The 21,181-nt window shown below is 24.0% G+C and overlaps 3 protein-coding genes and 1 long non-coding RNA gene across 5 annotated transcripts; 2 read left to right on the forward strand and 2 right to left on the reverse strand.

Annotated features, from left to right (window-relative positions):
* Window positions 1-381: 381 nt before the first annotated feature.
* Window positions 382-9,253, reverse strand: LOC108002846 (uncharacterized). Of its 2 annotated transcripts, XM_017064781.3 has the most exons (15): window positions 8,543-9,253; window positions 8,257-8,410; window positions 7,023-7,645; window positions 6,760-6,936; window positions 6,211-6,563; window positions 5,857-6,123; window positions 5,392-5,736; window positions 5,076-5,313; window positions 4,705-4,916; window positions 4,478-4,616; window positions 4,159-4,415; window positions 3,931-4,093; window positions 3,649-3,821; window positions 3,506-3,557; window positions 2,489-2,675 (listed from the first exon to the last, which is right to left on the reverse strand). In XM_017064781.3, exons 1-14 carry the CDS (start codon window positions 9,041-9,043, stop codon window positions 3,539-3,541), a joined length of 3,621 nt encoding a protein of 1,206 aa, XP_016920270.2. In that variant the 5' UTR covers window positions 9,044-9,253; the 3' UTR covers window positions 2,489-2,675; window positions 3,506-3,538. The 2 variants fall into 2 exon arrangements, with proteins under 2 accessions (XP_016920269.2, XP_016920270.2); XM_017064780.3 differs by lacking the exon at window positions 3,506-3,557 and having other exon boundaries at window positions 382-2,675.
* A 218-nt stretch (window positions 9,254-9,471) lies between these two features.
* LOC108002688 (RNA polymerase-associated protein Rtf1) lies at window positions 9,472-18,245 on the forward strand. The gene is made up of 9 exons (XM_028669146.2): window positions 9,472-9,699; window positions 10,083-10,341; window positions 10,431-10,835; window positions 10,969-11,209; window positions 11,295-12,021; window positions 12,121-12,388; window positions 12,491-15,678; window positions 16,145-16,223; window positions 17,741-18,245. Exons 1-7 carry the CDS (start codon window positions 9,619-9,621, stop codon window positions 12,595-12,597), a joined length of 2,088 nt encoding a protein of 695 aa, XP_028524947.2. The 5' UTR covers window positions 9,472-9,618; the 3' UTR covers window positions 12,598-15,678; window positions 16,145-16,223; window positions 17,741-18,245.
* Window positions 15,537-20,692, forward strand: LOC108002905 (cofilin/actin-depolymerizing factor homolog). The gene is made up of 3 exons (XM_017064887.3): window positions 15,537-15,678; window positions 19,574-19,816; window positions 19,903-20,692. Exons 1-3 carry the CDS (start codon window positions 15,676-15,678, stop codon window positions 20,101-20,103), a joined length of 447 nt encoding a protein of 148 aa, XP_016920376.1. The 5' UTR covers window positions 15,537-15,675; the 3' UTR covers window positions 20,104-20,692.
* LOC108002906 (uncharacterized) lies at window positions 17,580-18,942 on the reverse strand. Its single transcript, XR_001766924.3, has 2 exons — window positions 18,551-18,942; window positions 17,580-18,471 (listed from the first exon to the last, which is right to left on the reverse strand). It is a non-coding gene; the product is annotated as an uncharacterized LOC108002906 (long non-coding RNA).
* Window positions 20,693-21,181: the final 489 nt, after the last annotated feature.

Genomic DNA, 21,181 nt, shown 5'->3' on the forward strand with positions numbered 1-21,181 from the left:
AAATCCAAATTTTTTATTTTCTAAACTAAAATATTATTTTTATTATTTTAAATAATAATTTAAAATTAAAATTTTTATAAAAATGTATAATTTTGTTTTCACAAAATTAATTTAATAAATTACTTCTAAGAATCTTTTTTTTAAATCTTTATTTTGCATTTTAAAAAATTTTAATTATGTCAATTATTAATGATAATGTCTAAAAAAAATATTTAAAAAACTTTTTTCAAATAAATTAATAAATATATTATTCTTCTAATATTTATTATTTACATATTTATATCAAATTAAAATATTTCATATTTTAAATTACGACTTGTATCATTAAATTATAAAATAAAAAATGGGAAAAAGATTATTAATTTTATATAAAGAATAATATTTTAAAATAACAATGATCTTCACTATGGAAGCCCACTTTTATTTAAAAGAAGAACATAGAAGAAGATTCTTAAAATAAGATAATAATACTATGCACATGCATCATTATAAATATACATAGTAACATGATCTTAAAAATTTATATAATATAATATAAACATATAATTTTATAACATAAAAATTATTTTGCATCACTTTCGAAAAATTTTATCATATATAAAGATCTTAACATCACCATATATATATATATATATATAGGTATGTATGAGAAAGATTTTGACACAATTAAATTATATTTCATATTTCATATTTGTTTTCATTATGAAATATAATATAATATTTTGTGATTGAATAAATAGATGAGATATTAAAAATTAAATGAGACAAGTGTATTGCAATTAGCACCTTGTTAGATTAATAAAATAAAACAAACATTATACAACAAAAAAGTGCATTTTGATAATAATAATAATATTAATAGTAATAATAATAGTAATAATAATAATAATAACAATATAATAGTAGTATAATAATAATAATAATAATAATAACAATAATAATAATGTGCAAATATATAATTATTATTAATGAAATTATGAAAATGAATTTTTGATAGAAATAAATATTACATTCTACTGAACAATAATTTTTTTGTTTTAAATATAACATAAATTTATCCTATTATATTTTACTGCATAATTTTTATAAAAATAATTTGTAATTATTAAAAAATTAAAATAAAGTTATGTTTTGCAAAATATTGATAATATTTTTTAATAATTTATAAATTTCTAGATTAGAAATAAATAATATATTTAAAAAAATTATACAGTAAAAAATATGATATAATTATAACTAAATAAAGTACATAAACTAATTTAAATATGAATATCATCAAAATTCGAAATAGCTAATAAATTTATAACAAATAAGCTGCACAAATAAGTAATATAAATTTTTGAACAAATACATATTATAAATTTTCTTAATTGATATTATCAATATATATATATAATGAGCTTAAGATCATTTCTAGATTATACAGATCGATATCAATGCATTGATCGCATTAATTTTATTAAGCGAAAATGCAAGTTTTTTTTTTTAATAATTCAAATAATTTCATAATATATACATAATTTAATAAGTATGTTCCATTATACTAGTCAGTAAAAAATAAAACATAATACTTTAATATATTACTACTTTAAAGCATATTATGATCACATCAAGTGTTTAAATTATTTAATATAAAAAATAACTGTAATGATTCATTGCACCTTTTGAGAGCAAATAGTATTTTTTTTTCTTATATATACCAATATTTTTGCAGAAACATGAAGAGCTCATATATATTATTTTATATTATATGGAAGTTTTTGTCTATTTTATATCAACCAGAACATATAATTTTTTATTTATTAGAAATTAATAATTTAGAAATTAATTAATGTCTGTAATGATGATTATGTTGTTGATTCCAATAATATATGAAGAAGATAATTGATTAAAATAAACTAGAGAGCATATACTATCATTAAAAATTAAGTTTAGAAATCATAATATACATATTACGCATAATACAATAAAACATAGTTATAACATAACATAGTTATAACATAATAATTATTAAGATATGAGAAAATTAATATTTTTATATCATTATTGGTCCAATTACATACATTATTTTTTTCTATTATATATTTATTATTTTTAGGCCTAGCATTGGAATTATGATATTTTCTAATCACAAATTCCAAAAGATTTTAGCACATTTATTTTTCATTCATATAATATTTATTTTTTAAAAGTATTATATATTTAATACGTATAATAAGAATTTATATCATGACAAAAGAAAAAAAAATAATAAAATAAAATATGAAAATGTTTAAACATAAATTTTATGCAAATATGCATCAATTTTTTTGAATATTAATACTTCAACTTAAAATAGTACTGACAGCCATATAGATCTATAGATTCTTAATGTTAAAAGTTGCAAAAAATAGAATCTTTTAATATAGAAAAGATTTTTTAACATTTTTCTCAGTTATAATTTTATATAGAACTATTCATGGAGCAATCTTGTATGAGAATCAATCTCTTTTCTTAGTCTTTATATACATTAGTATAATTAAAGTTTTTATAATTAAGTTCATTTATAATATTGTTAATAAGTTGACCTTTAATAAATTGTAACTTCATCTGCAGATATAGCTAATTCTTCATCACTCCAATCACTAATTCCAAATCCTGATGAACCATGGAAACTTCGTGATCTTGCAACATTACTAAAAACAAAACAAATAATATTATTTCTATCTATTATAATATATCAAGAAAGAACCAGTAATGTATATTATTATGTAATAAATATCAATGTTTTAACATACTAATATTACTTTTAAATCTATATAAAATAAGATACTGATATAAAAAGACTTTAATTTTATTTTTACAAATTCAGAAAAATTTCTATAAAAGTTATTCCATTAAATAAAATTTTTAGTTTTCTGTTTTTTTTTTCTATTTTATTAATCATTTTAAAATAAATTTATATATTATGCAAAGACAAAAATATGCTTGGTTCTTTCTTTGATCATGCAAATAAAACAAATTAATAAATAAGACATAAATCTAGCTATATTGCATTAATAAGCCACAACAAACTAGACTGAAATTTATAATTTACAAACTTATAAAATAAATATATATTGTCTTATTTTTTAACTATCCTGTATACAAATAATATTATTTTAGTGAAAATCCATTTTATACAATGTATTCCACTAAAATACAATTATGAAATAATTATATATAATAAATAATATGGATTTGATAATAGAAACATTAAAATATTACAATTTTAAAACATTATATATAATAAAAATGAAGTATTTTATATAATTCTTATATTCAATTATATCCATAGTATTCACTGATTAGTGCATTGGCGATAGATTAATATAAACAATAAATAATACCAAAAAGCAGCATTGCTGCGATAAAATTTTCTTAAGAGGCTATTAAAAAAAAAGAAAAAAAACAAATAAACATTACATTTTTTGATGTACCTCTTAAAAAAATTTATATCGCAAAATCAAACAAGTCATTTCCGTACCACTTGCTTGTATCGATGGTCTCTATCATTAGATTATCGATCGCTATCAGTCCTACCAACAATGAAATAATTATTTTTATATTAACTAAATAATAACATGTTTTACATGATTTTTAATTTAATCTATATAAATAAATGTTTACCTTGGAGAAAGATTGGCATTCGTATTTTTCTTTGCCAAACCTGCTTTTCTTCTTCCTTCCATTGCTGCTTTCATAGGATCATAACTTTTACGACGTTTCCAATTTTGCATTTCAACCTCTCTTGTATTTGGTGTTGCAGGTTTTTTTGTTTCTTTTGGTTTTATTTTAGATCCCTACAATAAAAAATATTTTTAAAAATATAAAAAATATAAAAACTCTTTTATACATAAAATATAATATAAAATATAATATAAAATATAATATAATATAAAAGATAAATACAGTATTTGCAGTTCTGCTTGATCTCATACTAAAACGTCCAGAATCGGTTCTACTAATACTTGTAACAGATTCAGATTTTCGAGTATCTTGTATAATTGATTTATTTTTATTTATACTTCCTGGTACTTTTGCTGATTGTATGTCTAATCTTGCTCTGCGTAAACTACAAATAAATACTTAAAATATACATAATGATATTATTCATTAATTATATTCATAAATTTTTACCTAAATGCTCGATTATATTTAGTATTTGAAAGAGCATTCTGTGCACTAGGATGACGATCATCGCTGCTCTCTGTATCACTAGGTTGATGTAATGTTTTTGATATATTTTTATGTAAACTATGACTAGTGTCTTCATCACTATCATTATCTGAATCTACTAAAGGTGAATGACAAACCGTAATACGAGCTGACATAGCTGACATTACATTTTGTGTTGTTTGTAAATAATATGATGTTTCTATATCACTATCACTTTCCTATATATAAAAAATTAAACAATAAATATAAATTTTAGAAAAAGATATTTATATACATTTACCAATTGTGGGCTACATGGTGGAGGTATTTGATTATCATTTTGAACAATATTTATTTCGTTGTCAGACCATTCATTAGCTAGTGAAAGAGCAGCACCAGTTCCATGGAAACTTGCTGATCTCAATACAGAATTATCATGACTAGAAATATTTTAACAGAAATTTAAATTATATTCTATTCTATTCTAAACATTTGCAATATTATATTTATAATGCAATATATACATACTTTCCTGAACTATCTTCTGTGCTGTGATGTTTTTTTGAATTATCTATCAATTTTTTTCTACCTTCCGCAGCTGCTTTCATTGGATCATAACTTTTTCTTCTTTTCCAATTTTGAAATTCTACTTCCTTTGATGTTAATGTTGAATTACTTCTACCAGATTTCTTTTGATCTTTAATTACTTTTTGAATAGGACGTTGCGTAGTAGAAGTTAACTATAAAATATTATCATAAGACACATATATTTATATATAAATATGTTACATATAATTACATTAAAAAATATTTTACAAATTCAATAGAACAAAGATTCAAAATATGAAATACAAAAAAATTAAATAAAATAAATATTTAAAAAAGTATAAAACACTTACATGAGATGATTTTGGTGTTCTCATACTAAGTCTGGTACTATCAGTTCTTGATATAGATGTAGTTCTTGGTTTTGTAGGCTCTGATTTTTTTAAAGATTCTTTATTATTTACATTTATATTAGTTATACGATTTCGATTTTGCTGTTTATTTGAAGATGTTAATTTTGTTTCACTTTGTGCTCTTCTGCGTCTTTCTTCAGGAGTTGTATTTGGAGTTGTATCAGATTCACAATTTAATCTATATATTATGAAATAATTACAAATATATTATATTAGTGTTAAATTTATTGTTTTTATTATATATATTTTAAAATACCTAGCTCTTCTTATGCTAAAAGCTCGATTCAATTTAATTCCAGAAGAAACTGAACCTAATGAAGATTTTGCTTGCTGTTCACCAGTTTCACTACTACTGTCCGAAGCAGGAAGATATCTTTCTCCTAAAGATGTTCTATCAATATCACTACTATTAAAACTACTGCGACGAGATAATTGGCTTTGTAATTTTATATTTCTAATATTTGCATTACTACATGATCTTTGGATATTTAAATTATGTTTAACATTTGGATTATTTTGAAGAACATTATTTACTGTACTAAAGCTGATATTTTCTTCGTGATAATCTGCAGTACTATTAGACTTTCTTAACATGTATGGACTAAAAGAACAAAACAATTTTAAATATAGATATATTATTTTATAATATATTTAAATATAGATATATTATAATTTTAAATATAGAAATGAAGTATTTTCAAATTTTAGTTATTATTTATACCTATTTTCAACACATGTAAAATATCCAATATTTTTTGCTTGTGGAGAAGATTTTGCCAAATGTTTAGTTCTTTCTAACACTGGTGAATTAACAATTTTGGTAACTGTTTTACGAGTTATAATTGGACTATTTGTTAATTTTGGTGTAGACGGCCTTAAGCGATTTAAAACTGGACTATTTGAATACTTAATTTCATCATCTTGATAATACTTCATACTATTATTTTTGGACGTATTACATTCTGCTGTATTAGATGTATATTCTTTCCTATATTATGAAAAATCAAATTATAAAATTAATTTAAATAATATTTTTTAAATATTCAAAATAAATTATATTTTAAATATTTTTTACCTGTCCAAGGAACTACTTCGTCTTCCTAAATGAAGAGAAGTAAAATCTTTGGACGGATTACTTAATTCTGTATTTATATCTTCAGTCTTTGATTTATTTGAACTTATATATTTGCGAATACTTCTTCTATTTTCATTGGTATTAATTCTTCTAAAAAGAGATTCAGAAAGACTTCCTCTTCTACTCAAAACTCCATGTACTGGTGTTCTTTGTGAACTTTGTGGAGGTGTATTATAACTATTACTAGTATCATCATCTGATTCTCCACCAGAATCAATAAATATTTGTTGATTTGAAATTCTTTCTTTTATTCGTAAATATGATTCTGCATCTAAACTGCTATCGCTTTGTTCCTAAAAATTTATTATAATTATCATATATATAGTTATCTATACGCATTATATATATATTGTTATATATAGTAGATAATAAGCGCAATTTGAAAAATATCAAATTCGCTCTTATTGTAATTCATATGTACTTCGTAAGCACATATTGATCATAAGTACATATATATTCTATAAATATATATAAATAATGATTTCATACATTGCGACCACGAATCAATCGTTGCGATCTGTTATGAACAGGAGATGGTATTTTAGAAGGACTTAATGGAGGTGTACGACCAGTTAATCCACCAATTGCTGGTGGTAAAGAATTATGTTCTGCTACTTGAGTAGCCCATTCTGATATCCATGTATTATTATCCCTTGAAACACTCATCTTTAAAATAAAAAAATATTTTAAATAATAACAATTATCATAATAATATACAAATTATCATAATAAAATACATAGAATATATTTACCTTAAAACTATGAATACATGCTTCATTGCTTTCATCTTCAGTTAAAATACCAACACTAAATACTTTATCTATATCCATTCTAGCTTTTTCTTCATCTGTATAATCTTTATGAATTGTATATGTTCCTGCTTCACTAACTGCACCATCTGATCCTCCATCAATATTACTAACATTGAAAACATCAATATCTGTCTCAACTAAATCATTAGGATTTAGTTCCATTGTATAACTAATGCTAGATAAATTAGGTTCCTTAACATTTATATTTTTATGTTTAATATAACTGATATTAGATACTTTTTCAGATACATCAGATGAATGTTCATATTCATCTTCTTGATCAATATTTTTTGTATACAACTTTTCATCGTCATCATAATTATTTGCTTGAATTCTACTTAAATCATTTATAGTAGCAGATTTTTGTGGTACCCAATATGATGTTGCATTTGTTTTTTCTGTATGACCAAGTTCTAAAGATAGATTTTTATAAGGAAGTTTAAGTTGTTTTGACTGTTCAAAAGATTTACTCATTATATCTTGTTTATTTTGAAAATTTGATACTCTCACATTAGATTCAGATTTTTTAAAAATGTGTGATGGTTTTAAAAGTGACTTTGAACCTAAAAATAAAATAGAATTATAAAAAAACTGCAAAATTTTGTAAAAACTTAAAATAAAAGAGGAAAAGTGTAAAATAATTTTAATACTAAAATCTATGAATATATAATTTTCTAATTCAACATATGCAATATAAAGCTTTAATAGAGCTTCAATAAAAGAGTTCATATATGATATTAAAATCATTAATATTGGCAGTCTATATACTGTGAATATATTGAAAGTACTTGAGAAGAATATTAAAAAGTATAATAAAGATGACTTCATCATGACTCATACATTATACAGATATAATCTTTCATATATACTTTTCAAAAGAAATTGCTCTTTGATAATTATAAAAATTTTAAATGTTAAAATAATTGTAACATTGTTTTAAATGTTAAAATTTTTATAATTACATATAATAATTATATTTATCATAATAAATTATATTAATAATTAATAAATAATTGTTTATATTATAATTTAGATATGTAAAACTTATAAAAAAACTAATTATTAATTTTTATAATTGTTATATTATGTAAAAAAAAAATAATTTCATTAAATTTCAAAAATATAAATTAAATTTTCAATATTTCTAAATGAAATTTTAAGTTAAAAATATTACCTAATTGTTTTAATTTTTCTGATAATTGATCTGTTTTTCGTCTTGTATCATCTTCACTACTAAAATAACCTTCAGAATGTATACTAGAAACTTTTTGTTTTTGCATTAAATTTGAAGAAACTAAAGTACCAGGTTTTTTTGTATTTATTTCTACCTAAAAAATATAATTCTAATCTTAGTTATATATTTTACTTATTATATTTTTATCATATTTTATGTAAAAAATTATTTGATATATATTTTAATGTTATATATTTTTATAAATTATATTTTACAATATATCTACCTTAGATGTAGATAAATTTCTTTTATGTCTAGCATTATATCTTTCAAATAAATTTTGATATTTTGTTGTATCAATTTCCTTATTACCAAAGTCAATTGTGAAAGCTAATGGAGCTTGAGATACATAACCATCAGTAGAATTTTCTGATGTTACTTCTATTTTTTCAGTCTTACAATCATTTTTTAAAACTTCCTCGTCTTGTGATAATTCTTTTTCTTTATCTTCATCACTTTTTTCTTCTTTTTCATTAGTAGACACTAAATTATCTTCTAAATTTTTTGCATAAATTTGAGAATTTTCAACTTGTGCGTATATAATAGTATCGTCACATTTCTCGCTATCAATTGTTATATTTTTAAGAGAAGACAATGAATCCTCGATATCTTTAATATTTTCGTTGTCTATCTGAATATCATTATTAAATTCCATCGAATTGTTGGCCAAAAGTTGAGTGTCAATCTTTTTGGATATATTCTTTTCTACTTCCATATTCACAGCCATTGAACATTCCAATTTTAAACATCCGTAATTAGAATGTTCACGTTCTCTATAACACTACTATCTATTACAATTAATTTGTAAATGCCACTTCTATAATTACATCTCACTATTTGACTGTAACGTCATATAAAATGCAATATAGTATAAAATTTCTCTGACACATCGACACAGTTGCGTCTATCAAACGCCATTGACGGCAAAAAGTGTCAACATTCGTAATTACCAATGCGTAAAAGAAAATGTTACTAAAATAAAAGTATTTTATTATTAAAATCATTCTATGAAATCGAATAATTATTAATTGTATGAAAAAAATAATAACAATAATAACAACTTGATTTTTATATGAATAAATAGTAATTGTATAATATATAATATAATATTATAATTTTGATTATAAAACTAGATTGCTATGGAACGAATGGCATGATATACGCTACTGTATCGACGTTGATGTTTAACGTTTTTGGTTCTACGCGGTCTTCCTAGTTTATTATATCTTGCATGACGTTAAATTTACCCTTGTTAGGAGGGCGTGCAATTTTCACGATCTCCATTTGCTTATTTTAGTAATAATGCCAAAGAGAAAGAATCACGCTCTTATAGATTCTGATAGTAGTGGCAGTGCATCAGAAAGTGGCTCGGATTTGGATAATGTAAATGATATAACCTTACATAAAAATCTTAATTGCATATCTTTTATTTTATGCTTTTGTTCCATTTCTTATACAATGAAAATTAAACAAATCAATTTTAATAATAATATTATTTATTTCATATTATTTTTAAATCTTTAAAATATGTTATAAAAAAATATATATATAAAATTTATTTTACATAACCTACTGATATATCTTTAGATTTAGATATTCAAATATTTAGCTTTTAATTTGTAATAATTCATTACTTATTAAAAGAAAAAGAATATTTTTGTATATATCAGTTTATATGTTATTTTTCATTTATACATTTAATAAATTTATCTATTTTATATAAAACAATTGAATTTTAATTTTAAATTTATGTATGTTTGATTTAGGACTTACTCTCACTTGCCAAAAAGAAAAAAGGAAAAGCTCAAGATGATTCTCAATCTAATGAAGAAACCAGTAATATTAAAAAAGATAATAAACATGATTCAGATACATCAGATTCAGATGATGATTGGGGTACAAAAGCTGGCAAAAATAAGAAAAAGAAAGTACCAACTAAAAGAAATAAACGAAAGATGACAAAGTCTAGTAGCGAAGAAAGTGCTAGTGAAAAAGAACCTGAAAAAATCTCAGAACCAGAAGAAGGTAATTATTTAATACAAACATTAAGATAAAATTTTGATATGTTTTTATAATTCTATGACATTATAGAATTAATAATTTTTTGTTTTTAGGCGAAGTTTCAGACTCGGATGCTAGTGTTTCTGATTCTAGCCAAGAAGAATTTAATGATGGCTATGATGATAAATTAATGGGAGATGCTGAGGATCAAGCAAGACTTGCTCAAATGACAGAAAAAGAACGTGAACAAGAAATTTTTAAACGTATTGAACAACGTGAAATTATGAAAACAAGATTTGAGATTGAAAAAAAATTGAGAATGGCTAAAAAACAAGAATTAAAAAAACAAAAAGAATCAAGGAAAAAAGAAAAAGGTACAGAAGAGAAAAAAGTTGATAGAGCACCAGATCCTAAAGAACGGAGTAAAGATCGTAAGAAAACTATAGAGGAAAAACAAGATAAAAAATTTCATGCAATGTCTCTTTTAAAAGCAAGACGAGAAGAGAAAAAAGAAAGAGGTAAAATATTAAAAAAATAAAGAATAAATATATAATATAATATAATATAATATAATATAATATAATAAGAATTATAAAAAATAAGTTAACTAGAAATTATTATGATTAAATATATTTTATTTTTTTTAATTAGAGGAAAAAGAAAAACAAAGGATAGAACAACAACAACAACAATCAAAGGATATTGAAGAAGAAGAATTAGAAGATGATCATAAAGGAGGAGCAAATAAAACAAAACTTAAAGCATCTGATATTTATTCTGATGATAGTGGCTCATCAGATAGTGGTGAAGAAGAAGACATTACTAAACCATCATCTCAACGTAGATCATCTTCAAGTGATAGTAGGGATACTGATTCTGAAACTGATAAAAAGTCAGTTTTTTTTCTTTCTTTTTCTTTTTTTTATTAAAAGAATCAATTAAATGTTAATGATATTAATAATCAAATGATTTTGCAGATCTATTACCAGTAATAAAGCAAAACCAAAAAAACCAATATATGTCAGTACCAAGGAAGATCTTAATAAAATTAGATTATCTCGTCATAAAATGGAAAGATTTGTACATTTACCTTTCTTTGATAGAGTGGTGCAAGGTTGTTTTGTTAGAATTGGCATTGGAAACAATAATGGTAAACCTGTATACAGAGTAGCTGAAATTAGTGGTGTTTGTGAAACAGGAAAAATATATCAACTTGGTGGTACAAGAACGAATAAAGGATTAAAATTAAGACACGGCGCCCAAGAACGTGTATTTAGATTAGAATTTGTATCGAATCAAGAATTTACCGAATCTGAATTTTTTAAATGGAAAGAAACTTGTGCTTTGCAAGGAATATCAATGCCTACTTTTGAAGAAGTTGAACAAAAATTAAAAGATATTAAAGAAGCTTTAGTATATGAATTTAAGGAAGAAGATATAGAAAAAATAGTACGAGAAAAAGAAAGATTTAAACAAACACCATATAATTATGCAATGAAAAAAGCACAACTTATGCGTGAAAGAGATGCAGCTAATTGTAGAGGAGATGATGAAACTGCCAGTCGACTTAATCAAGAATTAAGTGAACTTGAAGAACGTGCTTCCGAACTTGATAAAATGCGTACTGCAACAATATCTAGTATATCATATATTAATGATCGAAACCGAAAAAAGAATGTTGAAGAAGCAGAAAAAGCAATCATGGTAAGCTATAAAATATCTACCTTAAAATATAAAATTATTAAAATGTTAATTTATACATATATTATTCATATAATATATTCTATATTATTCATATAATAGGAAGAATTTAAAGCTAATAAAGGTAAAAAAGTAGATGATCCATTTACCAGACGAAGTACAAAACCACGAATGGTTTTTAAACCAGAAGATGAAGAGGTATCATCTACTGCTCTAGTAAATGATAAAGTAAGTCCTCAACAAACTGAGACAGTGACAGTATGTAATGAAAAAGAAAATGGTCAAGAAACAAAGAAAAAACAAAGTACTGAAGATTTATTTAATGCTCATGACTTTGATATCACAATAGATTTAGAAGTACCAATTCCAAGTAAGTCATGTAAAAAAATATATTTATTTTATTATATTTATCCTATAAATGTTTTTTTTTAATATGAAATGTATACATAATATTTATTTTCTTCTTTTTCAGATAATCCTGTTAGTGTATTACCGAAACCTATTAGTAATATCAAGGATACTGGACCTCGACGATCTTTGAATTTAGAAGATTATAAGAAAAAACGAGGACTAATCTAACTTTTTATTAGTTTTAAAAGTAAAAAAATCAGTCTTTGATCTGATTAATTCTAAAAAAGAAGACGAAGTCTTGTAACGGTTGACTGAAAAAGCTTATGTATAGTTCTCATATATAATATTATTTTTTGTTATAAATAATGACTCCTTCTTTTAGAAAGGATAGATAGGTGGTTCCTACCATATAATTCTATTTACGAATTGTATTCTTTACAAAAGAATACAATTTAATGTTCATTAGAACATATTTGTTTTTTAAAGAACATTATTAAGGGGTACTTAAAAGAAAAGTATTACAATTTGAATTATTTAAGAACTTTATAACTGCATTTGTTTTTTTTCATTTAATGGTACAATTTTTTCTACCTTTTAACAAAAGTTCTACTTTTTTATTTAAAAGAAAAAATAAAATCTACATTTAGAATTATATATAATTAATTTCTTAATATAAATCTTTAATAGATAATTTTAATAACAAAAATCAGCATGGATCACAAATATATTAATCATGATTTGTGTATATTATAATGTGACATTTCTTCTGTGTTTTATACATTAAAATAAATATTAATAAGCGGCCACCTTATAGTAAAAAAATATTAAAAATTACATATATTTGAACTGGATGAAAATATACTTTTAATAATTAAGTTTATAATTAATTGATTTACATAAGAACATTATGAATACGTATAAATATTTTTTTATTCCTTGCAGTGTTATAATATTACAACTGCAAAATACTGCCAATATAATTTGGCTACAGATGCTTGAATAATATGTTTTACTATAAAAATTTGTAAATATTCTCCAAACAGTTCAAATAATTTAAACGCAAAATTCTTATATATATATATATATCTATATATATATATATATATATACATATATATATTTCTGTACTAAATAATGATAAAAACATATTTTTAGATATATACTTTTCTTATGTCTAGTTAATCCAATTATTGTTAACTTTAATCTGTCAAGTTTGATAGATATTTAACAACTATAATATGATAATATGATTTTTATTAATATCTAAAAATGATTACATTTTTTTTTTTTTTTTTTTTTCCACAATATCACTTTTTAATATATATAATTTTAAATTAGATATCTTGAATAAATAAAAACTTCATATTTTGTTCATATTTTATCAAAAAATGCATTTTTTTATAAATACAAAATATTAATTTAAAAAACAGATTAATTAAAAAAAAATTATCTTTATAGAATAAATAAATATTTTTGTTTCAAAGTATATTATAATTTTAGTATATAATTTTATTTATCCAAGATGTCAAAAAATTATTAATATAATTTATCAAAATCACAAATAATTATGTAAACTGATAAACAACATATATATAAAATATTAATTAGAATCATTACTCTGTTGTTAAAACAAAACATGTTTGCTTCTATCCACAAATTCGCCAAATTGTACATATATGTACCTAGACAGTACTATTAAAAATATAGAAAAATTCATATATTTATTTGTAAGAAATAAGAATTTACTTAAATTCTATCAAATGGAAAAAATTTTTTAAAAAAATTTAAATTTATTTGCTTTGCAAAAAATATTCTAGAATCTATGAAATGAATATTTATAATACTCAGTTTTTATACTAAAAATCATTACATTAAAAAATAAAATAATAATAAATTAAATTTTGATGTGATTAATAACTTTTCGCATGTATTATAAATTAATTATATTTTAATATTTGATATAAATTGCTTTAGTATTTTTTAATTTTTAATTTGTGCTTATGTAGCATAATTCATTATTTTATTTATATATTATTATAAATTAGAGCAATAATCTAAGACTAATTGTATTAAATAAATCTTTAAATGTATCGCAAATGCTTTGAAGCTGTATGATTGGCAACAGTATTACAATAATATATATATATATATATATATAAACATACAAATATATACTTATATTTCATATCTCTTCAACCAAATATTTTATACAGATTTAATATATAAAAATATTATATTTAATTATATTTGGCATATTAAAATATAGTATTTAAGAATAATATATTTATGAAGATATAAATTATGAGTTTTTGTGCTTCAAATGATCATAATGTTATTTCTTAAATATAAATACAATGTCATATTAATATACGTATATCTATCGTACATATTACTTGAAGCATCCATATGAAATTAAAGCTATTTAATTTAAAAAAAAATAATATAATTTTTTTAATTTAATAATATTTAATAAAAAAATTCATTATATCAATAATTTAGTATTTAAGATAAAATTACTGAAAATTACCCTCAATTTAATATTGTGTTAGTAAAGGTCGGAATATTTTTGAAAATGTCAACTATATTGCGCGTTGTGCGCACGCAAAGCATGCAGCATGCGCACAGAACGACGCGCGACGTCTGTATGCGGTCGCTTGCATGCCGCTGCCCATATAAGGTAATTTCCCCACGTCCTTTACTATGATTGGTTGGTATCACCGGCAGATCACATCGATGATTAATTTCTACAAATTATATATCATTGCTCTTTCAATGACTTGTATAAGTGTTTTATGATATTAAGAAATTGATTGATTAATCTTATTTCCAAGATAATCTAAGAAAAAATCGTATTCTAAACGAGATTAAATATTGTATAAATACCGGCATGACCGCATCACACAACGCTTGCGCATTAAAATAATTCTACCGGTTACAAAATAAAATTTAGGCTTGCATGTATTTAATTCGTTGATTTGTAATAAAAAAGAAGACAGTATTCAAAATATACAATTTGTTAGTGAATTTTTCTAAAGAAAGTATTCGTATAATCAATTATGAATTTTTGTTAGTCAATGATCAACCAATCAAGACAAAGTTAATAAGAGTGCGCGCGCGCAGGCGTAGGGATACAGGATTCGCAGAAAGCTAGCTAAGAGAGGAGACTCCCTTCCCGTTCGTTCGTGAGCCGCGACCCCCGCGACTGGACACTGCGCCTATCCAGTTCCACCAGACCAAGGCTCTCGTGAAAGTGTAGGTTAAAGTGCTTGTTTACGTGATTCTTCTCATCGGCTACTACATCACGAAATGGTAAATATTATACTGTGCATGTATCTATATCTCAAAAAATGTCAATGATCCTTTGGAAATTGATACAAAGCTTACTTTGTGGTTATGGCCGAAGCAGACGCGCCGGTCGCCATTTCTGTCCCGGCAATACGCCGCGAGAACGACTTTCTTCTTTTGGCTACACCAATCAACTGATATCATTTATATTGTACTTGTTTGAAATCATCTGTGTTATTAATTTTCATAGTTTTAGTAATGAACAAACAAAATTAAAACTTTTGATGTAGGTGCATTTTTACGTGCCATTCGCGATTCCTTGTTTCCAGGAAACGGATGATTCATTTCCAGTTTCGTGATACAACAGTCAGACTCAAAGAGCAACTGTGATCGATATCGAGAAAAAATTATATATCGTTGATAAGTAAAAAGTTGCAATATATTGTAATACATCGTCGCATAGTAATGGTTTCGGTGAATTCTTTTTCAGTTGTATTTAATTAGAAGGAAAGAAGAAACTTGTTTCTCCAGTAGAAAGATGTTTTCCCGCTAATCTAACATTTTTGACGGTTAGTCTTCTTATTTTTTTCTATATACATTAATTTAATAAATTGTTAAAATTATATTATTCTAATTTCTTCACAAATATTAGAATAATCATATGAAAATAAAATTTCATGTATAAATTTTAATATTGAGCAAATAAGGATCTTCTCTTTGTTTCCTATACTGTGTTGATTTATTATATACTACTATTTGACATTGATTTCATTGAATGCTATGAAATTCATTTAAATATTGTTATTATGGTATAATCTTATTCTGAGTTCAAATATTTCTCAAATTTTCATTATAATTGCCAAAAATTTATATAACGAATATAGGTTATGCCAGATTTAAATTTCATACCAATCTTCATATGATGTCGAAATATTGAACTTTATTATCGATTATCGAGTTTTAATTTGCATTTAACTTTTTAAATTGCTATATTATTACATTTTATTTATTTATTTATTTATTTTTGATAATTACTATAAATTTATAAAAAAAAACTTTCTTGAATTTTTATGTCTAATAAAAATTTTACATTTATAGGAATATACATATAAAGGCAAAATACAGTGTGTAATTTAAAAATGAATTACTTATCAAATTTCATATTTTATATTATCTAAAGTGCTATTTGTTAATTGTGATCATATTCTATTAGTAAAAATTATTTAATTGTTTAAAAGACGTAATTAATAAATCAATTTTCATAAGCTTTTTTTTACTAATTAAGAATTCATGTTTGTAGAATGATTTGTTTTGTGAACGTTGTATTTATCGAAGTTCCGGAAGAATTCATTAAGTAGTCGTATTTCGTTTCCGGCAAATTGGCGACAGAGAATTAACCATGTGAAACTAGCACAAGTAGTAGTAACTACCGTTCTCTGAATACATTTTAAATATTTATGCTAGCTACCAATAGACGCTGTATCCTTGGTAATGAAGAGTTGAGTTTCCTTGCGAAACTAACCCTCCCCCTCTCTTTTGCTTTGAGGATGACAGTGAACTACAAGAGTATGGTAGAGAGGGAAAAATTCAATGAGCCTGTAAGGAGGTCGGTTCTTGCAGGCCAGTGACTCTCAGTTCACTGACGCCTTCGTTAAACGTGATGAATACGCTGATTATCTTCAGCAATGCAAGAATTAATTTTCTTTATTATTTTAATTCATAATAATCTAACATTTTCTCTTTCTTATCAACAATTAAAATATTGATATTGATTAAAAATTTTAATTTTTTATTTTATTTTTTCTATGTAAAATCTTTTGTGAGAAAAATATTTATTATTAGAAATAAAATAAATTATAATTAGAAATTGAAATTATTGAATATATTATTGAAGGTTGTACAATAAAAAATTGAAAACAGTTATATAATTACCGAAATTTTATATATTTTCAAATGGTTATATTTTCAAATTTCATTTTTCTTTAATAAAAGTTGAATATTTTTGACTTTCAATATTTTCATATTAAATAATATAATATAAAATAATATAAATATCGCATATGTAAACGAACTGTATAATCGACAGTTAAACAACCGACTATGTCGCTCCTCATCGGTGAATCATCTTCCGTTTGACCTTGTGCCACACACAAGAGACGTTTACAACAACGCCCTAGAGGGAGCCAAGTCTGGCCCTAACCGGCATCCCCTGTCGTGCCAGAATATCGACCGAGGAATTGCATCCTCCATCCACTGGCTATCCTCCAACCATGTTATACTTTTCGTTAGGCTCTTTTACACCCCAATAGATCTTTACGTTCATTATATCAAATAAATAAAAGCTTTAATTATTTATTTAAAAATTCAAACGATCATCAATTAAAAAAACGATTTAATTTTACAAATATTATCTTTAAACAATATTTTTTGTTTGTTTTATCAGTTTCATATGTAAAAATCGTATCGATTTCATATATAAAATTCATATATAAAATTCATATATTATAAATAATAATATCAAATAAATTTAGTTTAAATATATTGTGATATTGTGATATAAATATAAAATAAATTTAGTTGAATAACTTTAAGTTAAATCGTTATTAATTATGAATAATTAAGATTATTTATTTTAGTAAATAACTAAGTTTAAACAAATACATAGGAATTGTATACGTGGTCTGGCAAAGTATCTGTTTTATCTTCAAATATCGAATTACGTTTTACTCGACTAATTTTAGCGATCTTGCAATTTCTTGTTTATAGTCATGAACCTGCTTGTTTTGTCACGATTTCTTGCATTCATCGCAAGATAACCTAAAATTTTTCACAATTTGAATAGATTTTCGAATTAAAAACGTTTATCTAAAAGTTCTTTTAAAAATAACTATTCTACTTCGAACTTTTACTCTGTGTATACCACCCATCTGTATCGTTATCTCCCTTCCTTTCTCTTTTTTCTCCCTCCCTCTTTTCTCTTTCTTTCCCTCTCTCTCTTTTTCCTTTCTTCATTCTGTTGCCTTCGCCAGAATCTATCCGGGTGTCATGTCATGGTCGTATTTCACAAATTTCCACAGAGTGAAAAAAACAGGCAATTGAACAGACCTCCGTATCGTGTGGCACGTGCCGAGAGCAAGGGATAACTTTAGAAATGGACGTCGGATCTCTTTTAGCATCGAATTCGTGCGTGGGAAGACTTTATTTCGGTACGTCCCCTACGTTTGCCCGCGAAATAAGCTTAAACGGCCAGACTAACATGACGTGCATAGTACTGATAGTACCGATACTGGCACGATCTCATCATTAGTCAAACACTTAGTCATATATGGCAATGCAGAAAGATGTCCGACGCTCGTAATCTATGTTCACACGATACTAAAAGAAAAAATTATTTATCTAAAAGAATGGTATTGTAGAGATAGGTAGGGAAGTTGAAAAATAAATTACTGATAATATATAATCAACGAAACGAACAGCGAATACAATTTCAATTGAACGCTTATAATTAATTTTCAATTATATGGTATTCAAATTATTATTGGATTTTTTGATTATTTTAAATAAAATAATCTAACAAGATTTAAAATTATAATAACATTTCATATTGTTATACATGTAATAAGGATACGTATCATAAACTGTATAAAGAGTTACAAGTTTCTTGTCACCGCTATCAATTTCAACGAGTACGATTGAGTTTTATAAACAATTTTTTTATCAGACTCTTATGCAACCTTGTGACTCATTATTACATTTGATTCGTCTTTATGATATCAACGATTGCATGTTACTTCGATAAATTTTTATTTATTGAAAGTTATTTGTTGTAATTAAAAAAAAAATTTATTAATGCAGAAATAATAATTAAATATTATAGAGTTAATAAATATTATTAATAGGTGCCTATTTGTTTGTTTAGGCATCTGGAGTAACAGTGGCTGACGTTTGTAAGACAACGTACGAAGAGATTAAAAAAGACAAAAAGCATCGATATGTGATCTTTTACATTAAAGATGAGAAACAAATTGATGTTGAAGTCATTGGACCTCGTGATGCAGCATATGATGCTTTTCTTGAAGATTTGCAAAAAGGTGGTAGCGGAGAATGTCGCTATGGCCTTTTCGATTTTGAGTACACTCATCAATGTCAGGGAACTTCTGAGGTAATTTTTAATATTATTTGAAACATTAAAAATTATTAATAAATGTTAAAATATAGGTTATTTATTTAGATTTATTATTTTTCCAGGCTTCCAAGAAACAAAAATTGTTTTTGATGTCGTGGTGTCCTGACACGGCCAAAGTTAAGAAGAAGATGTTGTACTCTAGTTCTTTTGATGCTTTGAAAAAATCCTTAGTTGGTGTGCAAAAATATATACAGGCAACAGACCTATCAGAGGCTTCTGAAGAAGCTGTTGAAGAGAAGCTCCGAGCCACTGACAGGAATTAGGAGTATTTAAGCAAATCCAAAATTATTAATATTATTGAGAGAAATCAAGTGAAAAACAGTACGCAAATTCCCTTCCCCAAAATAATGCTCTGTACCGTCGTTGCATCGAACGTTCACGTTTTTACACATTTTTCACGTTTAAACGAAAACGATTACTAAGTATTTGTGCTACATGTATTAGTCATTGGGGAGCGTAAACATTAGCAGAAAGGAACATAAAAGGAACAAAAAATATATAAAGAAAAAAACACTTTTCATACTGCGAACGTTGTGTGAATCTGTCTGATATAATATTAATATTATACTATTATTATAATTATAAGATACTTGTAAAAGAATAACAATTTACAACCAGTCAGGCAGCAAGAATGAAAGCATTACATTTTTGTCATCGGCTGTATAATGTTTAAATTAAATTCATTTCATAATGACTTCTCGTGAAATCCCGTTAGTAAGTCCCATATTTTCCTGATGTTGTGTGAAATTCAATTGTTTGGTTTGTTGTAAAAGAAAAGGTAATTAGTAATATCGTTTGTATGATAAGTGAATTAATCGTTTTATATATGAAATAAAATTTGCTTTTCTATTATTTTCTATAATTCTTTATATTGAATTTAAGTATAAAAAACTTCTCAAATTATTTTTATAATTATCATTATTAATATTTTTAATTTTTCGGATTATTTAATATATAAATTACATGATTACAATCATTAGAATTTTTGAATTCATATAATTAAATTCATTATTTTTTTTGTTAAATTATTGAGATTTTTAATCTTTATGTGATTTAATAGTATTAATAAATTTCGGTTGATATATTTTTTTTTTCTATATTTATATTATTTATAAAAAAAACATTTCTAACTTTGACATTTATTGATCGTATAGAAATAAATTTGAATATTATCGATTTGTTTAATCTATTAGTTTTGAAATTTGATGTCAGAATATTATATATATCGGAATCGTGACATATATCTTTTTTTGTATATTAATATAGTAAATAAATATGCATAACAACTTTATAAAATATGTTAGTTCCTAGTAGTCTTAATTAAAATATAAATACTATTGT

This window comes from Apis cerana, linkage group LG2, assembly GCF_029169275.1.
Source record: "Apis cerana isolate GH-2021 linkage group LG2, AcerK_1.0, whole genome shotgun sequence".
Lineage (NCBI taxonomy): Eukaryota > Metazoa > Arthropoda > Insecta > Hymenoptera > Apidae > Apis > Apis cerana.